Source organism: Synchiropus splendidus, chromosome 6 (genome assembly GCF_027744825.2).
Source record: "Synchiropus splendidus isolate RoL2022-P1 chromosome 6, RoL_Sspl_1.0, whole genome shotgun sequence".
In the NCBI taxonomy this organism is placed as follows: domain Eukaryota; kingdom Metazoa; phylum Chordata; class Actinopteri; order Syngnathiformes; family Callionymidae; genus Synchiropus; species Synchiropus splendidus.
The window spans coordinates 21,290,661-21,309,445 of record NC_071339.1 but is presented as its reverse complement, the minus strand read 5'-3'; the positions used below and the strand labels follow the sequence as shown (position 1 = coordinate 21,309,445).

The window sequence follows — 18,785 nt, the reverse complement described above, 5'->3', positions numbered from 1 at the left end:
GGGTTGATCGATCACTGTGCTTCATATTACAGATATGAACCAAGAAAAAGCAGTCAGAAATCAGCTCTCAATTTTTATAAGAGTTAAACCAGTTGGAACATGATGCAGGCCAACCACTTTTTTTCAGTGCATGCTTTTAGCAAGGGGCCATCTAAGCGTCCTGGGGACGCCCTGAATTGCAAAACGTGAAAATAGGATGCCCAGGTTTTGTCAGCAGGACACTGAATGTCCGATTATTAGTCCCAGGCCTGGAGTTGGATATAGAAGATACAACGGTTGAGCAAAAAGTGACCAAACAATAACTCTTGTTTGTATAACACATGCCATTCCCCTTAAAAACAAAACAAGAGACAACAACAACTACATTCTCTAATCATATGTAATTACGAACCCAGCTTGTTGTGGCATAACAGCAGAAGTTCACTGCAGTGGCGAGGCATTTTAGGACAAAGGAAGGTTGGAAAAGCAGCATGAAGAGTGAGCATTGATCAAAAACGGCAGGTGAAAGAGAATGCAAAGTCATGTTGCTATAGCAACTAGCCATGAAGGCGCGGACACCGAACAGTTTCATGCGGCCGCTTTATCCTGTTTCTTTCTGCCAGTCTAGAAATAAGGCTGTCTGACCACCTGGGAAGCTTAGTTACGAAAGGATTACATCTGGTTAACTGAATCTTACTTGGCAGATTGCTACTTGAATGAAGCGCAGCTTCAGACCTTTAGATTTGAAAGGAGGAGAAGATGCCAGTGCCACGATTATTTCAGTGCACATCTGCCTGCAGCGCTGAATAATGGACTCAAGAGAGAGTAGGACAGTGATAGTACAAATGTATTTCTCTGCAGCAGCATGTTGGATGGTTCACTCACACGGTCTGACACTAATAGTTTGGACAAGATTGAATTTGGCTGTACCTTGCCGGAGCAGCCACAAAATAAGTGACTCCGGGTCAAGCGGCCCACATTTATACTTCAGGCTTTTCACCATCTGTGACCCTTTCTTTCTACTGCCATAGAAACAGGTCCCGCTGAAGCTCGACGAGGGACTTGCTCAACACACACACCTGAAATAATGTATATTTTCTAACTATCTGTTGACCTAATTCAGTCAGTCTGAGTTTGGCCATGGATGTACCATGAGGCATGTCATCCCTCGCAGCCCCAAACATACACAGACTGTACAGCTCTGTGGCTGACAGCTGCCATAGAGCCTGTGAGCACTGCATTTTCACCGCTCAAGCACTACACCCAAAGATGGCGTCAACATTTTTTTGCCTGTCTTCATCACCCTAACCACCATATTGCTTCATGCAAGTGGTTAGCTACGGATGCTAACTACAAAAGCGAGCACAGACCTCCACCAAGCCGCTTGTTTTTCCAACCAGACTGTTTATTATCCATATAATCAGATATCTTCTTGCTATTTGAAACATCATTGAGCTCATTTAAATTTGCCGATGATTAATATCAAAGAAGGGAAAACGCGATTAGCAACCGTGTTCAAGAGAGGGAGGGTGACTGGGATTCTTCAAAACTTTGATGGATCCAGATGGCAAAACTCAGCCAAAATGTAGTCATCTGTACCTTGTCCCATTTTTAATCGTCGAATACAATGCATGGCCTCATCCTACTTCCAACACCATTTGCTTGGTAAGGGCATAGTTTTTCCCTGCACACAGACAACTAAAGAGCCTCTTCATCATTCCAACACAGCAATAACTGCCAATAAATGGAACCCCACAACCTTAACCACGAGCTTATCTGACTCACCAGCTATATTAGCTAACCTGGACGCCATCTTGTTTGGAGGCATCTGCTCGGGAGTCCTTTGATGTGGCAGCACCCCCCTTCCAATCCCAAAAGCCCCTCTGTTGTGTTCCTTCCTGCATATTGTGCTTTGGAAATATCAAAGGCTTCTTAGCTCGCTGGTTGCTACGAGAAGCGAGTAATGAAATTAAAGCGATGTGTGACAAACTGCAGTAATCAGGTCCAAAGGCAGGCCAAGCTACCGCAGGGGAAGAGGAGGTAAAGCGCCGGCCAAAAATAAAATAATAGACATCTGCAGCAGTGTGGTCAGTCAGTGCTTTACATTATGCTTTCTACACGTAACATCAATTGACAGAGAACCTACAAGTGACTTCAGGAGGCAGAAAAGCAGCAGGATGTCCTAAACTTCACTGAAATAGAAGTGCTTTGATGACCAATCTGAAAGGCAAGCCGAAGCAAAGGAGGATGAGAGGATTAAGATGTGTTTGGCTTTATAATCTGGACATCCTGGACAACGACCACTGCTGGGAAAAAAAAGACGATAGACAGCAAATGAGACAGGATCAGCAGGGGTAAGTCCAGGTTGGGGGATTACAGGACGAAGGTCACGGAGAGCTTTCATTCTCACAGACGGGGGCATACGTGTCGAACTCTCATTCAGATGTGGCGCTGCGCAAATGGACTGAGATATGACTCAGCTTGACAGATCTTTTAAAAAAAACAGAAAAAAGGAAACCTTAGAGGTTGAAGCCATCAGAAAAAGCTTCAACTGATGCATCATGAATTATAAGGTGAAATCAGAGGAAGCACAAGGGTTTCTATTTTGAGAGACTGAGAGCTTTTACGCCTCCAGTTGAAGTATAAAGATACATAATTGAAGGATAAGAACTATAAGATGAGAATAATACATGCCAAAATAGTGACATGTGTCACAGCCACCACTTGAACACTGCAACATGTATGAAGAGACGCAGCTTTTGCACGTGGGTGAGTGTAAACAGACCAATACAGGAAAATGATGTAGATCTAGTCAGGAAACAATCTTCTGCCTTTTAAAAGCCGATGTAGCCATAGATATGTTTATCTTCGTGAATCAGCGAAGTCAGACATGCATTCCCATTTTTACCAATGAATAAAAGCTTATCCATTGAGGCAAGAGTTGGGGGGCCCTTTGGAAAGGTCACAAGTCAATTTCAAGACATACATCACATCAAGGCTTCCAGCAGTGCTTTTCCATCATACATATCTTTGGACGGTACAGGCACGAGGAACAGACAGACAGATACCAGAGAGCATACATCTTTCCAGAGAATGGCAACAGATGTTCATGTCAACAGCACAAACTCTTCAGCAACTCTTTCAACAGCAGATAAGAAGCTACAAATATCTTGGAGCGCACAGGCTCACTCTCTCATTGTCACTCACCGTCTCACACATGAATAACTTTTAACCCCAAATTAAAAGTGTCACCACCTCCCCCATTCCTGCTCCATCCTATGAATATTGGTTGGCCGAATGCGCCCCACAAAATCTTGTGCTATGAGTCGCGAGCTACTCTTAACACCAAAAGTCCATTGTTCCACCAAACACAAGTACATCACTCATGATGCAACTGCTTTACAGTCTCATTCTGATCAGAAACGTGATGCATTTATTTTGTTGCTGTGTACTATGTCTTCTTTATGAGTTTATACTGTGGCTGCAGCAAAAATACGAGCCTCAGGATATAGAGTGATTAACTGCCCTCTGTATGCATCCAGACTATGGGAGGAAACTGCAAAAAACACGTTGCGACACATTATGATAGTCTTGTGACAAAAAAGGTCTGAATTTCAATCGGTTCGAAGACAAGCAAAATATTACAAAACCTTTAATTGAGTTGCTTAGAAGCAGAGCCCCTTAGAAGGAATGTGTGACTCAATTTTCATTTATTGTGATTCAAAATATGCAAGCAAATAAAGGCCCTCTCAAGATCACCTCAGCGCTCTCAGGTGACATTGACAAATTTGTCACAATAGATTAACGCTAAATGTGATTTTTGGACGTGGGCGAGAGGCCGTGCTCTGCTGTGGAGGGGCTTGACTGACAGCCGGTGTGCTTCCATTTACCACGAATGCCCATTGGCTCCGCAGGCCAGGGCAGAATAGGAAATAGTATTCATGCAGGCATATCAGCTCAAGACACGCGCTTGGCTGAGAGTTAAGCTGACATGTCAAATGAGCCGTTGTCAACAGGAAAGAGAGAAAGAGAGAGAGGTGTTGTCGCAGAGTAAGCTAAGTGGTCAGCCTAGCTGGGGGCGACACTATCCCCCGGGGAACGATGCATGAAATACATACAGAGACACATAAATATTTGATTGCCAGATTATACATTACATCCATACGTCCACTTCGCCTGGCTGTGTTTAAGTGGAGCACTGAATGACGGTGATTGAATAAGATGATATAAAGCGGCTGAGGGCGAGCAGCAGTTGATTGCTGGGAGTAAAGGAATCATGTAGCATGTTTAGAGATACAGCTGAAATATGGATGTAAGTGCTGCAAAGATTAAATCAGCTATATGCTGTGAACTACCCTGCTGGACCAGTACATTCAGATAGCGATGCGGGCAGTTCGTCTATTACTGTGTGTAGTCCAGCCAACAATCGCCGACTCTATGAAGCGGAGAGGTTCACACATCACATCTGTTCCATTCCTCTCCCCCTGTTCTTTCTTTCCTCGCGCCCTTTTGATCAGCAACAATGTCATCAAATGACACGCAGCCACATGAAAGGATGTGCAATTAAAGACATCAAAAAAGCTCTACAGGCTGTTTAAAAATGGGGAGGAAGTGTGAGCGAGTGCACACAAGGATGAAAAGTGAAGGGAAATGTAATTTTGAAACACCAATTCACATTCATTTTGATGTCAGTCAAACAATTCATGACTTTTGTTTCGGAATGAGGGACAGCTTAACAATAAGTGAATATAAATAAGTCATTTCTACAATTGCACACTTAGCATGAGCTAGTGACATTAGCTTATTCGATTTGTGCAGCTGTCAAACTTCAAATGGTTTCGTCCAGTGGTGTTATATTCAAGTACCACCTAGTTTGTTTTGACAAATTCCAGATGACTTGATAAATGAGCTATTGTTGCGACCAGTCATGCCTGTTTATTTTCCCAACATGATCAGGCACCTTCTGAGACTTTCCTGCTCTGACTAATGGAACTTGAAATGTATAGGATTAAATATTTAAAGTGATGCTTTCAGAATTGAACACAAAAATTTGTTATTTCAAATTTGTATCAAGTAAACAGTAAATCTTGAGCTTTTATCTGAGACTTTCATGTGCCATTAATAATAACTACTGTATGTTATGGTCGCACCATCTGGGGTCTGGTGTCCAACTGGACAAGACATTGTCAGCATCAATAAATAACCAACTAAGAGACTAACAGAAGGTTGATCTAAAAACTCCATATTCATACGAGCCCAACTAATTCCACACAAAATGTAATCTCACTAATGGCTCTTCACGCACCCTTGTGGCTGGAAACTAACCAAGGAAAACCGACTAAGCCCGAACGCTTCATCATAAAAGCTTAAATTGCAAACAGACCATTGAGCTTTAATGCGGCCAGTCACATCACTGGGCCGATTTATAATTAGTGTCAGGCTTTATAGGACAGTGGACAGCTGGTTGAGGCAGTGAAGGAGAAAGACTGAAGCCATATCGCTTTTCATCAGTGGAAACGCTGTGGTTATCTGGCAGCTACCACAAACAAATCATCCACAGCTTTGATTTTATAGTCTCTGTGAAAAGAGGAAGTGTTCGGTCGACTTTCAGGGTTTTAAACATCAATGCAGGTTGATAGAGTACTTTTGAGAGACGGTCCAAAACAAGTGTTGATTTTATACTGAAAACATTCAGTTAGATTTAGACCTATCTGGACATCTTACATCTTAAAGCCATTACTTTATGTCATGCTAAGACTCACTATACTTTTTTAAACTGTTGAAATACCTGTCACCTGTTGCACCTCCGCTGTTGCTCCCGAATATTCATGTTTTCCTTCTCTCCAGCTTCTCCTTCAACTTATCCTTATCCCTATATCATAAGCAAACATCATGGTTCATGGTGCCTCCTCACGAACATCATTTGTCAGTCTGCTTATCACCACAGCAAACAAGATGGACCTCAGAGCTGTTCCCTGATGTAACGCTGCTCACACTGTGAATCCATCTGTCACACCTCAACAACGCAACTCATCACTGCCCTCATTTCTGCTCAGTAATATATATATATTTTCAAAAGCTACTGTTGTAGATTGGTAATGTATTCCATCTAGTCGCTATACTCCTATCCTACCAACTAAAATGAAAGCAACCGTGCCAGTATGTAATATGCCCACATGTGAAAGTGACTTGTTCTGAAACGAAACGTTTTCTTCGGTAAATGGTATCAGTCCATGTTGAGAGCTGAAATCTGAACATCACTGTGAGCGATGACGCACTTATGCAAGATATTGGTTGGCTGCCATCTGCCTCAGTTATGTGAAGAAAGGAAAATGTCCATTGTGGGAGAGTTCTGGCAACGGAGCAAAGGGAAGCACCCCTCCTCTCCTGTTCCCTTCCCCTGCTCATTTACAAGCCATGTCATGTATGTAAGCGGGTACGACAAAAAGGTACCCGATAATGCTTGCTAAACAGTACAGAAGCTGACATTTGCAACAAATACTATTTTTGCTGGTATTTGCATCTTCCATCCTATAAGTGAACACATGATGATGAGATACTAATGGACATCAAGCCTGTCCTACAGCCACTCTTCAGGAACAGCCGACCAAAATATTGGACATGTAAACCTCTAAATACCATATGTACAGTACGGAACATCTTAATTTGGTTGTTTCCCAGATGTCCATCCCCAATTCTGAGCCGAGGTGGAACCAGCAACATATCAATGGTGAGATTTTGGTGATAATTTTGCCATTATGTACGCACAAGCCTTGACCATACTCTAAAGATAAAAGAGGAAGCAGTTCTCCTTCTGGCCGATGGTTACCATGGCAATTAAAGAGGAAGCTGAGGAAAGGATCTGCTCTCCTTGGAGAGAAAGAATGAGGGATTTTGCTGAGGTAATGAGGCAGAAGGGTGAGACCTGAGTTTGCTTGACTTTTTCTTTTTCCAAATGTAAATGACTCATTCACCAGGGAAACTCCCAAACTGTGCTGTTTTATTGACGCTACAAGCGAAATAGCGAAGAGGTTGAGCGGTTCCACTGGTTAGCAAGGATGAGAAAACATTGATTTAACTGCTGGCACGTTAGCGTGACTCATCATTTTTAACAACCTCTGATCCGACGCAGAACAGGTGATTGACTCAAACGCAACTCAAGGCCAGCAATACATTTACACTGTATATGGGCCGCCGCAATTCCAAAATCTTGTATTGTCGTGATTGATCACATGACATTATAGGGAATGAAGACAAGTACAATTTGCATTTCTTCTTACAGTAGGTGTGGTTAGCCCCAGAAAATTCTATAAATACAGTTTGCTCTTTTTTCTTCAAATGCCAGTGGTGAAAAAAGTAGAAACAGTAGAACATGATGGGTAAACATATGAAGCACAGAGTTTCCATGTTGGTCTTACTTGTGGAAACTGTACAGAGATAGTCAGGAAAAGCACAAAACCCATCTCACAATTGTATGGCAATAGTCATGAGGATTTACTTTACTGCCTAATAATGGTATCAAATGCAGCATGGTAGTACTTGCTGAGATCAATATGTGACATGTACATGATTTGTCAGTCAGTCACCATGGCGACATGCACGACCTTCGCTCTCCAGCAACAGGATGAAGCCTGGCTCAGACTCACAAGCTTGCACTCAGGCAAATGGTTCCCATCTTTAGATCTCATTTGGTGCACCTGAAGTGACAGAACCGTTTGTGTCCAGAGTTAATGCAACGACTGACTGCCGCGCCACTGGGACGAGTGGCTACTGCGGGTCCATGACATGCCTTAGCAACAAACCGGCTAAATCACAGCAAATAGAGTGAGACAAAATCAATAGGTGGCTTTTCATTATGGTTCCATCTCCTGGCACAGTCCGTTTCACCGTAATGACAAATAGGGTGGAAACTGAGAGACTCATTAAAGAGTGGGGTCTCGGCAGGATGCCGGGAAGCAAGTGAAGACTGTTTAATGTAGCAGACCATTGGAAGAATGTGAGCTTCATCGACAAACTATTCTATTAGAAGAAAGAACAAAATAAAGCACTACAGCACATGCAGTGTTGTAGAAACCTTTCTACCTGTATTATCCATACTGTAACAGGTTGAACAAGAATAAACAAATAACCACAAGTTAAATTTGAGCAGCATTCTGCTGTCAGATATTAAATGCGATTATTGGCAATTCATTAATACAGACACTGGTATCGGGTACTCGTATGTGTACTCACAGAATGACCACCGATACCACAAAACAATTTGGGGTTGTACTGCAGTGAAACTTGTGACCATGTACAAGAAAAACACATGTTGAAATGACAATATGCATGGAAAAAAAGCGTAATGGCATAAGTACTCTGTATTAGTAACGGTGAGTACTCAAAAGGCAAGTATTCGTACATTACTCATTTTGTAAAACACTGGTATCGGAGCATCCCTAGTAAATAATGACCCAAGAAAATGTATGCCAAAATACTGACCAACTGATGATATTTGTTGACAAAAAATTGTATTCACTCACTTATCATCTGCAGCCTGGTTCCAGCTGGCCAGGAGTCGTCGGACCAAACACTAGCTGACCACGCATCCCTGAACATTTTGCACTCATTGAGCCGAGCCAGAAACAGCAAAGTGAGTGTGTCTACCAGCTTTTCCACTTAAGAAGGTACATGCACCTCACTCAAATATGTATTTGGGCTTCATTTACCACAGAATGTATTTCAAATGTCCATTTATGTCTTTCATTAAATTATTGACACACGGTTCGCGTCACATAATAAGCTTTGGGTAAAATATATACTGAGTTTTCTGTGTCTACAGAAACACAGCTCACACCTGGGAGCGTGGAGGGATTAGACTGGCCTTAATACAGCAACTTCATACTCCCACAGAACCTCACTTATTAATCTCCCCCAAGAACCTGGTCACGTTCTTCTCTCCAGCTCCCTGAAAACAAACATGTCGAGACACATCCGTCCCCTGTGATACAGTAAGGCAGAGTAGTTTTCTAATTAAATCATAAATCAGGCTATTTTTCCCAGCTTGTGCTTCTTCAGTTTGATTCATGGCTTCACCTCGCGTCCACTGACCTTACGTCCCCCATTACTTCCCCCACTCTTTCATATCAACCATCCATCCATCCATCCATCCACATAATCATTTCATTCCAATTAAAACCAATATGAGAGTGGGACAAATATGTCTTGTGTGTGCATGTGCCACACATCAGACCCGGCTGCTCTCATTTCCTTTCATTGCAGCTTTTGATCAGAACACTATGAGTCAAGCACAAGCAGAACAGATGAGCCTTCGTCTGCTGTTTAACTCCAGTGCGTTTTTAATTGACAAACCAGCAAGTGAATACGCCTCTATTATATCTGGACACCCACCACCGATGCTAACTATCCTCTCATTAGCACATGAATCCGTCCCTCTGTCCCAAATGTTATTGGAGCTTCTGTGCTCGCATTTCATTAAAACCTACCTTCTTTCATGCAATTCAATTAAGCACTCTGCAATTAGGAGCTATATTCGGACTTAAGGTGCCATTAGGTAAATGATCATCACCGCGCTCATAACATATGCCACACAATTACCAGTAGGTGGTTGTGCGAGATGCAAATGTGACTCTTTGGAATATTAAAAAAACAAAGGTAATGAATGAGACGGAAACTGGTCTTCAGACTTAATATAGCCAGTGGGCGCAATCACTTGAATCTATATATGAAGAAGAAAGCAAGATCAACAGAGCAGCCACGTGGTCAAAAAGAAAGCAAGTCTGTTAATGCCAGTGAAGCAGCTAAATAATAAATAATAAAATGGATCTGCTGGACAAAGCTCACAGAAAAAATCACATGAATGTAACATTAAAATGACTTTCTGATCATAGCTCTAAGAAAAAGTAGGGCTTATTCCTCCAAGCTTGGTCAGTCCAATAGTCATGTTGGCTTTGCTTTTATTATTAAACTTTCTTTTATGGAAGACAAAATAGTTGTTGACGTTGCTTTCATATCTTGAGTAATTTGGCACAAAGCACTGTTTATCTACACATTTTTCCGGCCATGTGTTTCACATGTGTTGCCATATCTCAATGCAAAATTCTGCACATACAGGAGACAAACCAGAATACCCCATTTAAATCTTAAATCTAAATAACAATACTTGGTTCATGACACGATAATCTTACAATATTGATATCAATTCTACAGTTAACCAAGAAAGCAAGAAAAGAAAAACTAAAACTTTTTTTTTCTTTTTTCCCTTCAACTTTTTTTAATCTTATTTTTTTCCAATATTTTTCCAAGTGATGTGGGTCCCCTTGCAAGACTGGAAATGATGATGCGTGTATCGCTAATTACACAAATCAGAGTGTGGACATGAGTTGCTCACAGTGGCCACCAGGTTTAACTTTGGCAACCCTGAACAGCAAGTGCACAGTATACACCCTAATGTACCTCACTTCCCTCTCGAATTTGTATATATTGACACCTAACATGAAGAGCAATGTTATTTAAATGAATATATGACACCAAACATTTGGCAGTGAATAAGTAAATAACTAGTCATTTTATGAAAAAAAACATCATGGATATTATTTTTATTCTTATTCTTATGTCACAGATAATATAGGTGTAAATACCCTAAGAATGAAGAGTCTAATTTACTCATCATTCCGTGTTGGTGCATCAACAACAGTCTCCTACAGTTGACAGGACAATAAATGGTTGACCTGCTGTCTTGGCATCATTAGGCCTTTGTGTCTGTCAGCTCATGCAGACAAAGTACGACAAAGAAATTAAAACATTACAAGTATTGACAAATTTATTTAAACTGCCAAATACATAAACATAAAAAATGGCTGCAGTTGTACATTATCCAGCAATAGCTCTCACTAACAGGCCAATTCTACTCCATGTTTCCACCACAGCTTAGTTGCAAGAGAGGCAGACAGAGAATAATGACGGCAAGCACGCACAATAACAGCCTGCCTGGGAGAAGTCCTAGGGGAACATTTTACAGTATTATGCACTCAGCTATAACTAAAATATCATTACAGCTCAATTCACTGGGCGGACCGAGAGATCCACACTGGTAGAGAAGCTCAAGACATTGACCCCTAGATTCTTATACAACATGAATCAAGAAAATGTTATAGACATAACAATGAGCACATTTAGGAAAATATGTAATATTTGAGAAACCTTGACGGAAGGTTTTTCTATTTTTACTTAGCTATAATTGAGTAGCCCTTGTTTCAAGTGAAGCTTCGGCAGTTTTATGTTTCCCAGATACACGATGTTAACATTAAACTGTGAACAAATACTGTACGTTCAACAAAACTATACACTAAAATCCCAGCATCCACTGTGCATGAATGTTGAACTCAACAAGGAAATTAATTTTCTTTCAATTGATTGATACCATTTCTTTATCATTTTCTGCTAGTGTATACATGAATATTGTTGAAAAGAATTTCTTATCAAAGCAGTGAGCTTGTCCGGGTGGGACAGTTTGTTCAATTATGCACACATATCCTGACCATTAAATGGAAGCAAGTAAGCAGAAGTGTCACAAGCAAGACACAAACGAGAAATTAGAGATAGTGACAAACATCTGTAGAAGCAGCATGAAATCACTTTAGACTGTTTACAAGACGTCAGAGTGAACACTAACAGCTCCAATTTGCCGCACCCCCCACTGTTAAATGCTTTAGACAATATGGCAATACAAAACAAGACCAGTGACCCGATTCCCACTAGGTGATAATCAAAGTTGTTTCACTCTGCAACAACTCAATAGGACAAAAAGACGACATGAATTTGTTATTAGAATTTTACTTTCTGTTCATTTAGTATGTCTGCTTTAATATTGTCAAAAATTAGAGATTTATGAATAATACAATGTCAGTGGCCAATTGACTACTATATGTGAGAGGTTAAAATCAAATTCAAATTCCTGATTAAACTTTAAAGCGATAAAAAATCCATTAATGTTAATCTTGTTTGGCAAATGCACCGATTTGCCCCCTCTGAGATTGAGTTTGACACCTCTACATTAGCCCTTCAACCTTTGCCATCCACCTCCCAGCATCCCTCCATCTGTGCCGCTTGTTTCACACAGTATGTCTGAGAAAATTCCAGCTCAAATAAAAAGCATGTTTTACTCCAAGAATTGTCATCAACAGCTGAGATAGAAGGGAAAACTGTCCTCCTCTCTTTCTACTGTTGCACTTCCAAATTGCTACTTTCATATGTATTTAATTTCCAGGTGAATGATGCATTCATGCTTATACTTACGGGCTATAAAACCCACTCCTACACAGATAGGAAGAGAGGGAGAGAGAGGGAAACAAACGGATGCTGTAACCGAGCTGAGTAATGAAGGCTATAAATCAGCACCTTGGACAGCGCCAGGCCGCCCTGAGCCTCAGTATGAACATGCTGCTAGCGTCAAGCTTATAGCGTGAGGGGAGGGAGGTGTGTGTTTGTGCATGTGAGAGGAAAAGAGTGAGGGCAGGGGGGTGTCAATCAGCAACATCCTGGCATTCCTGTGGAGATCAAAGGACCACCCATACGTGGCGTCCCTGCATGATGATGACTGCACACAGTTATTCAGGTTGGTGAACAAATACATTAAGTAAGGGGTGCCCACATGTGCGTGTCCGTTTGCATTAGTGTGTGCATTGGCCCTTTCATTTTTTTACATTTCATAAGATAAACTGAAGTCTTTCATGGATGACAATGTATATTTAACTGGATACATTTAACAGAATATGTTTGTACAAACAAGCCGCTTTGCTTTTGTAATGGTAAATTTCTTTTCCATGCTCAATGGCTGATAGCAGGGTGGTCATAGACATTGTTGAGTTGAATTACCAAGCATATTTATGACTTATCTATTTATTTAATACTTATTTATTTTTAACTGAGCAGATTTGATGAGCTTGTCCTTTTAAGATCACTACTTGTTACAAATAAAATATCCATTTAAAATTTTAATGTAGTCAGTCAGACTGAGATCATCTTCACATTGAGTGGAGATGTTTGGAATGGTTATATGTTCTATCAGAAATCTCAAACAGAAATTCAAAATTAGTTGCCACCCATTGTGTTTTGAAGGGTCCATCCAGTGTGTGCAGCAATTTCTATGTTCCTGGAGATAATATTGTCAGACATCTTGAGGTTTGGTGTCTGCTATGAGTTATCTAGGAATTCAGCATTGATGATTTGACCGTACTCTGCTGGTCAGTACAGGTTTGAATACGTCTTCATGAGCTTCCGTGGCCCATCCATGATGGCTGAAAGAAGAATTGAGGAGAGGGTGAAAGGAATCACGTTTGCACACCACTAGTCTGAGCGTCAGCAAAAGGTGATTAGCCCATGATCAGCTGTAAAGTGTGTGAGCATGAGACGAGGAGAACTGTATTATGAAGACAAATCGCTCATTGTAACGTGGGGAAATTGTTCAACATCTAAAAATAGCCCTGGAAGCCATGAGCCACAACTGCACACACTTCTCATCACATTATCACATGCGTGCCCACTCAAAATCTACACTCGCAGGCAAACCTGTCTTTCATAAACAGTTAATTTCACATCGACAGTAGCACACAGAAAGACATAGATACAATTTAGAATATATATATTTTTTATGTTAACGTAAGCGGGTCAGGATCCTAGAGAATGATGCCATCCTCTCACAACTGCCGCCACATACACTCACATACAAAAAGATGCCCGCATTAAGTTAAATATTCATGTTCCCACTGCTGGTCTATTTTTATCATTAAGCCCTCACAGGTAGGGAAAGCAGCATAGTGACTGTTCTCTCATCCGCATCCTGTCTCTCCAGAGTATCCCTGAGAGCCAGAGGCTGACACAATGGGGAGATTTGGACACAAAACATGAAAGTGTTCAAAAGACGGCACATAGAGTAGCGGTAGAAAGACCAGGCTACAGGGAGAATTTTCCACGCTAAAAACAGAGCTGAGGAATTAGACGCCAAAGTGAACGTAATAGACTGGGTCTATGACTTATCACCTCAGGCTTCACTGGTACTTAAGGGTTACCATCTCTACCCGGCCAGTTGGAGGATAAGAGCCCTCGCATCTCCGCTGCTGCACAAACCAGCGGCCAACAGGTTTGCTTGCGAAAGCCTGCAGAGACCAAGGATTGGGCTGAGCTGTGAGGATTGGATGGAGGGCTGATTTTGACAGCTGGAGGCCGATGGGATTAGCGGCAGTTGTGTCTGTAATTGTGAGTGGCCGTGTGTGTGTCCCAGAGTACACATGCCCATACTGCCGCTCCGTCCACCGAGTGCCATATGTTAGGGGAGTGTGCATGTGAAGAGTTGAACCAGAAAACATTGTGCAGAGAGCAAGCATGCATGAGAGGTAATGTAGTTTATTTTGTATGTGTGTGTGTGTGTGTGTGTGTGTGTGTGTGTATGCGTGTGTTGGAATGGCTGTGATGTCCTTACGTTCACGGTCCATCGTATGGAGTGAGCGCATTACTATTCCTGTCACAACAGCCTTGCAGTAAGAGCAGCGGCAGGAGAGGTAAGAAGGCCAACCATGGTACGGCAGTACAACATTTGCTCACCTCTGAATACGATACTTCCATACCACTGTGCAAACGGCATGCAAATGAGTCATGTAGTGAGTTTCCTTCAGCATTACATAATCTCCCATATCTGCGTCTCTTGTGTTGCCATGCAAATGTCGACTGTATCTGCGAGAGAGTGATGAGTCCTCACCCTGGCTCTGCGCTCCTCCGTCCCCCTCCTCGGTGTCAGTCAGGTTGTTAAGCATCCCGGCTCCTCTCTGGCCGTCTTCTTCTTCTGCTGCTGCGTTGTCACCGATCTCGGTGGCTCTGCCTGCTCTCCACGCACTGTGATGCAGCCACAGGAATCGTGGGGAAGCAGCGTCAGAAAGCCCCCTCGCTCCTCTTCGCTCCTCGGACGCTCGAAGAGAGGCAGCAGAAGGGAGAGAAGGATTTTTTTCTCCCCTCCGTAGATCCTCCTCTTGACGTCTCCTCTTTGCTGGCTTGTAAGCGTGACTCCCTCTCTCTCTTTTTCTCTCCCTCTCGTTTCTGTCTGTTGCGCTCTCTCCCTCTGTCCGAGAGGAGGAGGGAAGAGGGAATCTGCAGGAGTTTGGTGGATAATGGAACGCCTCAAAGCTGCACTGTAGCTCTCTCCCACCTTCCTTTTCTCTTTTATTCGCAGCCTTTCCTTTTACTCCTGATCTCTCCCACTCGCGTTACACTCTCCCCTGCTCTGATGATGCTGCTCAGTCTAGATAGCTGCCAAATTGATTGCGTATTCAACGCGGAAGATTTTTCTCCTCTCCATCCAAGCCTGCCCTCCCTTCTTGCGTGTGCTCATCACTCCAACAAGACAGAGGTGATTGGCACTGGAGAATTGATGCTCTTCGATTATATCAGTGGTTTGGTTCCCAGTATCATGCGCCTTTACTTTTGCATAAGACACCCAAAGCAGTCTTTGAAATGTTGCTAAGATCATGAAAGATATGTCCAACAAGAGAAAAACACAACCTTTTTAAATGCTTATTTTCCAGAGCGAGATAGGATGAACACCCTTTCTGCATGACAATGAAGCCTCACCATAAAATAAGGTGATGCTTGCAGACTCTGATGTAGTGCATCATGTGCTTGAGCGGTTGCCATTGCACAATTGAGATTTGATCGAATCACGTCTGTGATGACCCAATGTTGATCGAGTCCCGCTACATAATCCAGAGGTTGTCAAGTCATTGTTTACAAAATATTTTAAAACAATATCGTTTTATTGCGATTTAAGTCACGAACCGAGATTGTACGAATGTAATTGCTGCGTGGGATTAGGGAACTCAACGTTCCCTTGGGCCATGTTGCTGCTGTTTTACACCACAGTCATTTCCAGCTCCTCCTAGGAATCAATTATCAGCTGAACACCAGGGTCTGCTCGTGATGAGGTCAATAGTTGGGGCGACATTTATGAACGTCAAAATAACAGTGCTAACAGGGTGTCACAGAGTGCGTACAAATTAGTTGGCATTCCGGCTTGGATCCTGTTCTTCAGTGGGAATCCCCCATTTGATCATTCCACCATCAAATTCTACCTTCACACACGAGCTGGAGCAGTGGTTCAATCCTTTCTGTGTGACTTTAATCCACATTACTGGGGCGTCTGGGGGTCACTCACTTGCTGCCATCCCACTTCAGACACCATTCGTGGCAGCGGGGGATGAGCAAAAGTCAAAGCCTGAACTCTACACTACTACTTTAGTGGACATGGACCTCGGTACCTGAACAGACCACTTTCAGTCAATAAGCATACTCAACCCAGTGATCTTTTTAGTCAATCGTGAAAGGAAACCCTCACTTTTTACTGAATCCAATGTCCCCCAACTCGCACAGAGAGGTTGACTTACTCTCTCATATGAATTAAAATACATCAGTAAAAATTACACCACTTTTCGTAAACTAACTTTCAGCAAAGTGGAATTTGTTTTGAACCCTGCTATCAAAAACTTGAAAGAAAGGGAAGGGAAGAAAAGGATGTCCCTTCATAAAGTGAGGGTGGAGCAGTAGATGGAATATACGGTATTAAATTTGGTCGACAGCAGAAATGAGATGTAAGTCAGTCGGACGCCAAAATACATGTATTGAAACACTGTAGTGTTTCCACAGAGCACTGTTGTCATGCCCCCTACGGTTAAGAGAAAGGGGAAAAGCCAGAGCTTTTCAAACACAGCAGTGGCGACTAAATCAATCAAGTACATTCTGTTGCAACACAAACAGCACACATCTTTGCATTATGTTGTTATGAAATTATTGTTGCATTAGGGAAGGAGCAATGAGAAGAAGGGAGGAGGGCAGCCAACCAGTGTCCCAGGTTTGACAGCGATAGAAAAACTGCATTTATACTGCAGTATATATCGTTACCTAGAAGTGAATCAATTCATACTGCAATATGATTTTTAAGCCATACCACCCAGCCCTACACTGAAGGACCAGTATGAGGGGCCGGGAATGGAAGAAGTACCAATGGTTTTGCGTAGAGATAGATAACTGATCCCATGAAGGGCAACAGGTCCCCTATGGATTCCTTATGCAAAGCTTCACTTATTGCTGTGGGTTCTCCATCATCAGGAATCAATCTCAATAAGCATGCTTCTAATAGCTTCAGGACTGCCATTCCACTTATGACACCACTTATCCAGAGTACTTCTCCAAACATTGTTTTGATCCCTAGTCTCCTGCCCACCAACGTTGATGCCAAAGATAATAACTGTATGCATCAAAAGACAGCACAAAAAATAAATGATCCACCAAAACAGACCGCTCTCCAACTAGTTCTCACACGTAGCTTGTTGGATTTTCAGTCCCTTCACTCAAACGTAACACAAAATATATAAACAACACAATTAGCTGGTGTTCTAGCAATAAAATAAACTATTTTAAATAATGCATATACCAAAAGTCACAAAAATTAATCAACAGCATTGCTTCAATTCCACCGTGCAAATTAAAATTCAGCAGCGCTGTCTTCACTCAGAGGCAAGTGGAAATAATTTCAATGGTTTTTTTTTTCTTCTTTTCGTAGAGCAGCATTCAGCACACGTTCTGCTGATTCACTCGTGCATCTGAAGGATTTTCTCATTTCTTAAGCAGCATATCTCTCTGACAAGCGAACACTAGTCCGCCTGCTAACAAGATCCAGTTGTTGAAACCTTCACAACTGCCAGAAGGCACTCCACATAGGAGCAGGGACAGAATCAAATGACAAGACTAACATCCAAACATGTAGCTGTACGGAGCCAAAAAAAAATATTTAATTTACAATACTAAATACTTGCAACGCTTTGGTGAAGCTTGGACAAAACATATCTCAGACATGGTATGTATCAACCTAAATGACTGCTCTTAAATCAAGTAGACCATGATTCTTGTACAGTAGTTGATCCACTGTGTCATGCCACATTTTATTTCAGAGTGCCGCATCTATTATGGTCTGTATGTGAGCAAGCAAATGTAAATGGCATATTTCTCTGGCCCGCAGCTCTGCAGTCAGGAGACTGCTAGGCGAGGAAATGTGCATCTACCACAGCACAGCGATTGGTTGAATGCGTCTCCTGAACTAGAGTGAGATCATTAAAAGAGGTTATTGACAGTCAGGAGGTTTTTGTGCAGACGGCTGAGTCACTCAACACATAGTGAAGTTGCTATTTGTGCCTGATTACATGCATTTGTGTGTATATCAAGTAAAAATGAGTGGCACATTCAGGTTGAGAACTTTGCTCTGAGGAGGGTAGAATCGTACTTTTATAATGACGGTTTTCCACTGAAATGTTTCAATGGCATCGCGGTCAAAATTAGCTGAGAGACTTGAGGCTCAACTGTGACCTTGTTTCACAAAAGCAAGCAAAGAGAGAGAGAGAGAGAGAGAGAGAGAGAGAGAGACAGGCGGCAGGAAGTTAGTAGAAGCAGCTACGAGATATAAGATGATCTGAGTGAGAAAGTAGGGGACTAGAAATTTTCATATAATTATAAAACTTTTCAATCACCAACTGTATATCAGAGCTGGAATGCAATGAGGCACTGAGGACATGCAACATCTTATATAACACAAGACAAGCTCATGCTGCTAAACATCTTAAATATTGAATAGAATGCGCGACTGCGCGAGCACCAAATCCTTTTCCACTTTGCATATTGAGTACTAAATGAACCAAAGGCACCTTCCCTCATTCAAGTCTGACAACATTGCAATCAAGATACCTTCAGTTCAATGTTTCACAGTATTC

The 18,785-nt window shown here is 42.1% G+C and overlaps 1 protein-coding gene across 3 annotated transcripts in view; it reads right to left on the bottom strand.

Annotated features, from left to right (window-relative positions):
- slc12a5a (solute carrier family 12 member 5a) overlaps nt 1-18,785 on the bottom strand; it is a 144,180-nt gene that overhangs the window by 68,925 nt on the left and 56,470 nt on the right. Inside the window, exon 1 of one of the 3 annotated variants that reach the window (XM_053867474.1) lies at nt 14,735-15,316. The exons of the other annotated variants lie outside the window; for them this stretch is intronic. Coding sequence (XP_053723449.1) covers nt 14,735-14,789 — 55 coding nt within the window. The 5' untranslated portion in view covers nt 14,790-15,316. Of the gene's footprint in view, nt 1-14,734; nt 15,317-18,785 lie in introns of those variants that run through there. 3 annotated transcript variants of the gene reach the window in all.